The sequence below is a fragment of the Convolutriloba macropyga genome, chromosome 1, assembly GCF_964194025.1.
Source record: "Convolutriloba macropyga chromosome 1, txConMacr16.3, whole genome shotgun sequence".
NCBI classification, from domain to species: Eukaryota; Metazoa; Xenacoelomorpha; order Acoela; family Convolutidae; genus Convolutriloba; species Convolutriloba macropyga.
Genome location: NC_134468.1, coordinates 64,691,703 through 64,699,381, shown reverse-complemented (window position 1 = coordinate 64,699,381; position 7,679 = coordinate 64,691,703). Strand labels below are relative to the sequence as shown.

General features: G+C 34.4%; 1 protein-coding gene across 1 annotated transcript in view; it reads left to right on the top strand.

Annotated features, from left to right (window-relative positions):
- Positions 1-913: 913 nt before the first annotated feature.
- LOC142345898 (uncharacterized) overlaps positions 914-7,679 on the top strand; it is an 87,558-nt gene continuing 80,792 nt past the window's right edge. The window contains exons 1-2 of the mRNA XM_075398384.1: positions 914-977; positions 7,160-7,286. Of these exons, the coding sequence (XP_075254499.1) occupies positions 938-977; positions 7,160-7,286 (167 nt within the window). The 5' untranslated portion in view covers positions 914-937. The remainder of the gene's footprint in view (positions 978-7,159; positions 7,287-7,679) is intronic.

Genomic DNA, 7,679 nt, shown 5'->3' with positions numbered 1-7,679 from the left:
TAAGATTTAATAAACGCGTTGAGGAGTTAATTTTTATTGACGCAATTCTACTGCAGTGAGTGCTCATTTCAATGTGAACTATCATTTTCGGTGGCAAGAACGCTGCGTGTGAATAGAATGCATTGTATTTGTTAGTCATTCTAGATTGACTTCATTTAAGTTGCGAACATCAAACGTTGTTCAGGTCAGACATTCAGTGCGTATCAGCTGGAAAACTGGCCTCGTCTCAAGGTAAGAGGGTAAATACAAATACTCTATATATCTTGTTGCAGTACTGTTAACAACTTTTTTAGTAACTTATCGCAAACTTTGCTTTATTGTTCCATTACGGTTTTATTTACCCTTTATGTTCTAACATTTCACTGAAATGGGTGAATAGTTGTGCAATGCAGTTTTATTTCTTTAGGAATAATTGAAATTTTTTGAACGCAACCTGGAGCAAAAAGTTGTACCACAATAAAACTCATCAAGGATATTCAACGAGATATCGCTTTGCGTTCTGTAGAGATCAACATTTTTTTGGAGCTGATGTTATCCAGTTCACTAAGATCTTATAATTCTTGCCCCGCTTTAAGAAGAGTTTTTTCCCCAAAGGAATAAATGTTTACTGTTATAAGTATACAAGTTCCTGCCTCATTTCATTTCCTGCTTCTTGCAGTTCCTGTCCCATACTTCCTCCAATATCCTTCGAAATCTCCAGTATTTTTGTTTATCTCACAGTGCAAAAATTTAAATTTCTCGAAATTGAATTCTTAGTTAGATTTATAAGAGAATGGTTATGATGCTCATAATATTAGAAGTCTAAAACAAATCAGTAAATATAGACAAAATTACTAGAAAAAAAATGAAATTATGCGACTTTCAAAAAATTGACAACTCGCAATTTCGATTTCCCATGTTTTTTTTCAGATCTCCAGCTTATGTCAAGTATTCTTCAATGTTCTGTTCGATGTCAAAAAAAATTAATTTTCAACAAGGTAAACAGTTTTTTTCTAATTGAAAACATCCAACTGTAAATGTGCCACTTTCTTTTGCGAGGTTGGAAACCAGTTACGTCTTTTACAACAAATAAGCAGAAAGAACTGATTTTAACAGTAGATATATTTCCTTAAATGAACTGTTATAAAGGCTACGATATTTGAATCTTCTTTTTACTTTTGCTTTGTGTATTTTTGTTGGAAAGTTAAGACACTTCTGACTCCCGTAATTAAAGAGCCTCAAAACACGATATAGGAAATGGAAGAACTTCTACTTAAACGTTTAATATCATTACTTACTCTTTGCATCGAAATCATTAACATTTTTGTTTTCTCACCTGATTTGGACCATGCGTGATTGAGGTTGTACTTCATATTTCTTTTCTGGACTCTTAACATTTTTTGAACAATTCCGATTAGATGCTCGCCCTGATAGCTTTTTTGCCGCTTGACTGATTATTAAGCCACTAACCTTGCATTTTTATGCTGTTGTGGCAGCGAATTTTTCTTTTACAGCAAATATTCAAAAAATAACGGAAAATTTCTGGAGAGATATTGCATTAAGAGAACTGTTAAAAAACTTGCGAGATTTGAATCTTCTTTTTACTTTTGCTCTGTGTATTTTGTTGAGAAAAAAAACTTTTCTGCCTCGCGTAATTAAAAAGTATCAAACACAATATAGAAAGAAATGGAAAAACTCCTCTTTTTAAACACACAGTAATATCATTTCTCTCACGATTTCCTCTGCTCTGTTGACGTATACTCAATAAAAATTAACGTCAGCTATCACAACATATGTGATTTACCTCCTCTTGAGCAACTAGTTTCAACAATCAACGAAACGGTGATGAGAATTTAATGAGAATAAATTCAACCTTGTTGCGAACAACTTTAGTTACTTTTTGCATCGAAATCCCTAACATTTTTTTTGTTTTCTCACTTGTTTTTGATCATGCGTGATTGAGATTGTTCTTCATATTTTTTGCGTTTCTTAACATTTTTTTGAACAACGAACATTTAGAAAAAGAACAAGCTATTTACAAGAAATTGCCCTAGAATGGCTGTTGTGCAAAAAGTTTTGTCTCCCATTGCTGTGTTCGTACTAAAAACAACTTTGACAGAATTTATACTTTGAAAATTCTCCTCCTCCATATTGTTCCCTAATGAGCGTTTAACGTTAAAGCAAAGCTCAAATCCAAATTTCCCTACTGTTTGTTTTGCTTTCTTTTGTTTTCTTCTCATCATTGTAAACGTTCATGAAAATTGAAAAAGTGAATCAAATGGTCTTATTTGTCAAAAAAATCTTATCAAAAGTTTCATCTCATTCCTGTGGATATTTTGTCATTCGTTGTGAAAAAAACTTCTCTGCAAATTTAATCATAGCGTTCAGCGAAGCGTAATTGTTAGTGCTGATGGATTAAAAATACAATTAAGAGCAAATAGTGAATAATGTGCATAATTTTAATCTTTTCTGTAACCAAAACTGTTCTTTAATAATTCTTACGGCAATTGGGTTCTCTGTAGCATTACTTTCCGCAATTTTAATTGCTCTTGAACGAAATGATTGTCATTTTTTGCGCAAAATCTTCGTTTGATTGTTTTCTTCCTCCTATCGATATAGCTAACTTTTGAAGCTTGACATTTCCATTTTTCGATTAATTTGATTTGCGTGCATTCAGAAAATAAGTTTCTAAAAGGAAGCAGTTGTGGGCGATATCAGTACATAAACCGTTTGCCGTATAGGGTAATGTCAACGGCTATCTTCCGAATGGTCAGGTATTCGAACCCCTCGACACTCGGAGATCTTTGCACCATGGAAATTGCTCTATCCTATGCCCCTTTAAAAACTTTTAGCCGTGTCTGTCATTCGAAAGTAATTTGTGAAAACTGTCAGTTGATTTAAGTTTATTAGAAAGGCGAGTACTTTGGATTGCTTAAAATGTCTCCAACAAGTGTAGCGTACTATGATGTAAAGTATTGAGTGTTTGCGCTCGCCAGTCGATTGTGTGACAGCAGTACAATTTTTGCTGGTTTTGCATACAAGATACGGGGGCTTCAAAAAGAGCCGAAATTTTTTTTAAAAAAGAGGTCGCTATAAAAGCAAAAAATAAATGATAAATTCAATAAACCAAGTTAATTTAACTCATGAAATGAGGGCAGAAAATTTTCCATCAATTATAGCCCAGCACTTTACAAATGAAATTTCATTAATCACTATCAAAATAAATCTAAAGCAATGAAATACTGATTTATACCGTAGTTATCGCGGTTCAAGTCATGCCTCAGCTGCTCATTGGACTTGATATGGAACTATCACAACCGAACATGAGATGAATTATGCGGACTGCTTCTGCTCTGACTCTTGCTTAACAAATATAGTCCGTGTCTGTACTCCATTCGATTCCAATTAGATGCTCGCCCTGATAAGTTTTTTTACCGCTTGAATGATTGTTAAGCCACCACTCTTGCTTTTTATGGTTGTGGCAGCAAAATTTATTTTACAGCAAATATTCAGAAAATAACGGATAATTACTTGAGAGATAAAGCTTTAGGTGAACTGTTTAAAAATTTGCGAGATTTGAATCTTTTTTTACTTCTGCATTGCGTATTTTGTTGAAAAAAAAACTTTTCTGGCTCGCGTAATTAAAAAGTCTCAGACAAATTATAGAAAGAAATGGAAAAACTTCTACTTAAAAGTTTAATATCACTTCTTTCACGTTTTCCTCTGCTCTGTTGACGGATTTTTGTTAAAAATTAACGTTTGCTATCACAACATTTGTGATTTGCCTCCTCTTGAGCAACTAGTGATGAGAACGAAACGGTGATGAGAATTGAATGGAATAAAATCAACCTTGTTACAAACAAATTGAGTTACTTTTTGCATCGAAAACCTTAACAATTTTATGTATTCTCATCTCTTCTGGACCATGTGTGATTGAGATTTATCTTCATATTTCTTTTCTGATGTCTGAGCACTTTTTGAACAGTGAAGAGATAGCAAAATGATCTTTGCAGAAATTGTTGAACAATGGCTGTGTTTCTACTAAAAACAATTCATAACACTCCGAGATATCGAAAGAGAAAAGATACAATTGCGAAAGAACTTATATTGTGGAACGTTAATTTCTCCATATAGATCGAGCATGAGCGTTTTACATCAATACAATTCTCACATCCAAATTTCCTTGCCTAATGCTTGTTTTGCTTTCTGTTGTGATCCTATCATCATTGTATAGATTCATGAAGTTTGAAAAAGTACAATGCGAACTGTTTAAATTGTCAGCAAAACAATGTTTTTCACGGGCTTTTTCTCATTTCTTTAGATATTTCGTCATTGGTTGTGAAAATGCCCAATTTCTGTATTTGTAATCATAGTGTTCAACGAGGCGCGATCTTTAGTAAGGATAGATTTGAATTAAGTTAACATCAAAAAATGATATAAGTGCATAGCTGTGATATTTTCTTTTAAATTTTTTAGGGCAATTGAGTCTTCTGAGGCGTCATAGTTGCTGCCAATTGCTCTTGATCGAAGCAGTTATCGCAAACATTTGTCGCCTTTTCATGCAAAATGTTCGTTTGATTTAGAAAAATGTCTAAAACAATCTGTGGATTTAGTACACTTTTGGCGCTTGACGTTTCCTTTTTTCGAGATATTGGAATTGCGTGGATTCAGAAATCAAGGCTGCGAAATGAAAACGATTATAGGCGATGGTAGTACCATGTAGCCCCATGTAGCGTACAGAGTAAAATGAAAAGGTTCTCTTCCGCGTGGTTTCGTATTCGAACCTCTCGACAGGTTTTTGTATCATGCATGTTTTTCTATCCTATACCCCTTTAAAAATTGTTTGCCTCACTTGTCGTCCAACCTGTATCGATTGATGTTTATTACATGCAAAAGTTCGTTGGATTGCTTAAAATGTCTCTGTTAACCTCTGCTCTTGTTGACTGAACCACACAATATACTTAAATCATGCGTGCAACTAACACTTTAAAACTGTCGCAGAACAGGAGCAGCCCCCAGTCGGTTGTGCTCTGTTGTCGCATCAATTTTTAGGTTCGACTTCGGTTTTAACGATGTTTGTTTCTTCGACAATACCCCAAAACAGTATACAATAATCTATCGAAGTTAATAGATGTTACAATAGAGCATGTGCGACTGTGGGTTGCGCCAGCTTTGACCCTTCCATTCACATGTAAGATCTGTGTCTTCATTCCATTTTATTTCGGCTTGATGGTCCACCTGGTACGTTTTATACCGTTTTACTGGTTGTTAAGCCACCGTTCTTGCGTTTTGAGTTGTTATGGCGATTAAGATAACTTGCGTAGATCAGCATTGACAAAAATTATATCTATTACTACGCTGAATTTTGATTGGTCTGAGTAGTATTTTTGGACACCAGTATAACTTCACTGTGAAGTATTGGTTAGTGAAGTAATGAAAAGGCACACTCTCGTTGTGTACGAATTGAAGAGTGATGTCAGAGTTTGTTCAGGTAGTCAAAAGTGAAGTGCAGTAACAGGTGAAGGATAAAAGTGACTCTTAACTATATCACTTCTGATGTCTAAACACTTATTCTGTATATGTAAACTGCCTGGCTTAGTCCATTTTAATCAGCATATTCTTGCATATTTCTTATGCTTTTGTCATGGAATCCACGAATTACCAGTTTTATGGAACTGAACGGTTTTTTTTCTAAACGTGCAGTCAAATCAAATCGCAGTTTTACATGGTAAACTGGCTCTTTCTCGGAACTTTTTTTTCAGTTTCCGATTGCCGAGTGATTTGTTTTTTTTTTATTTGAATCTGAAGGATATTGATAGAATTCGAAAAGTGTAAAATACTCTTCAACATGAGGCAGTTTTCTCGTTAAACTGCGATTTGAGCGTTTACTTTTCTCAATGAGTAGGAGCTTCGAATTTTTCCTTAATCAACAAGGAAGAGAAGTTGTGCTTATTCTGAGGACCTTAAATTTGTTATCCAGATTATTATCAGACAGAACACAACAAAAGGAAAGCGACTGTGCTGAAACCCGAACCACTGAAAGAAAGAAATATGAAAAATAAATTTTCGAATGCTTTGGTATTTCACAGATTGGCTGTGATGATAATGGCACTTGTATACATGTATAGAACAGATTTATTTTTCAGCGCCACAATTACGGTACGGCCTGGAGTTTGTTTAAGAAAAAGAGTAATTACTAACTGATTAACATTTCAGATGCTAGCAAATTTTTTTAATCAGTAGCTGACAATGTTACATCTTTACTTGGTAAACCGCCTTTGAGGAAACTGTGATATAGATGCGTTACATGTTGCGTAATGTTTGCTGTTAAAATTTGGTGAAAATTTCTGCGTTGCTGTTATTCTTTATTTGTGCGTATTCAATTACATATCTATAGTAACAGCTAAAAGCAGAAGAGTTCTGTTGCCATTTGCATTAATCAATTATTACAATTTCGTCAATTGTTTATTCCTTTGTAATCATTCCTCATCGGGGCCTGTTCTTCAAACTGTTTATAAGCTGTTGAGACTTCGAGAAATTCTTTTCAGCAACAACTTGAAACAGAATTACTCGATTTGTACGCTTTTACAAACAATGAATGCGGAGGTTTGACGTAACAGTATTTGAACTCATTCAAGAAAACAAGAAAGAATCGAAATAAATAAGGTATCCGGTGTAACGAAACTTGATACTTTGCTAAATTTTGGCAATATTTTGGCATTTTTGATGAGAGATTTCGAAACACCTTGCATTCATGTGACACGGTAAGATTTTTGGCAAATCGACTAAAGAACAAAACTAATTTTTAAAAAGGTCATTTAAAAAATCATGTACTCCAAACTCATTTAAGTAGTTCATTTAAAATAAAAAGCAAAACTATTGTATGTAAACAAGTTTGAAACTAAATTTTTCGATGAAAACTCCGAATGCTGTTTTGTTGCTGTCCGAACAATCTAATTTTAATAGCAAATTTAAGACAACGCAAAAAACGATGCTGGGTTACTTTAATTTTGGTGCTTTTCAACTGCTACTAAGAAGCCACTTTTCAAAAAAAAACTATGCGGAGGCGTACAAAATCTACAAAATTAATAAACCTTAATGGATTTTTTTTTACTAGTTTTCATTCAGAGGGTATTAATATTCGTTTCACCTGTATTCCTTGATTGTGTGGATTGATTAGAGATGAGTTTGGAGGGGAAGAAGGTGGAGAACTACTTTGGAGAGAAGTACGAATTCAACACCCACATCAGAGTCTGTCTCTATGCACACATCGTCAAGACATACGGACTGCCCAAAGCAGACACACTGTAGGAATTATTATATACTTCAGTTTTGATTTACTTCATCAGTACCCGTTCTATAATTGCACTGCCCTAGTCGAGACTGGAAGTTATTCCAGCAAAAGTTTTTTTCACCGTCTAATTTCAAGTGCGATTTCATTACTGGTTCAGAACTATGATCAAATTACTTTTTATTCTTGGCAGTCTAAATCCAAGTCTCAGTTTTCAGAGACACTGAAAAAGTGCATAAAATTAATGCAAAAAAGTGGCAAGTGGCGGCGTTGGTTTTGACTTGGGAGTCAACTTCCAAGTGTTATCCAAGTCCTGACGAAGACTTGCCAGACTTGTAAGACTTGTATTTAGACTTGTTCACTACTTGGAAACAACATAAGACTTGGATTTAGACTTGAACAGTACTGA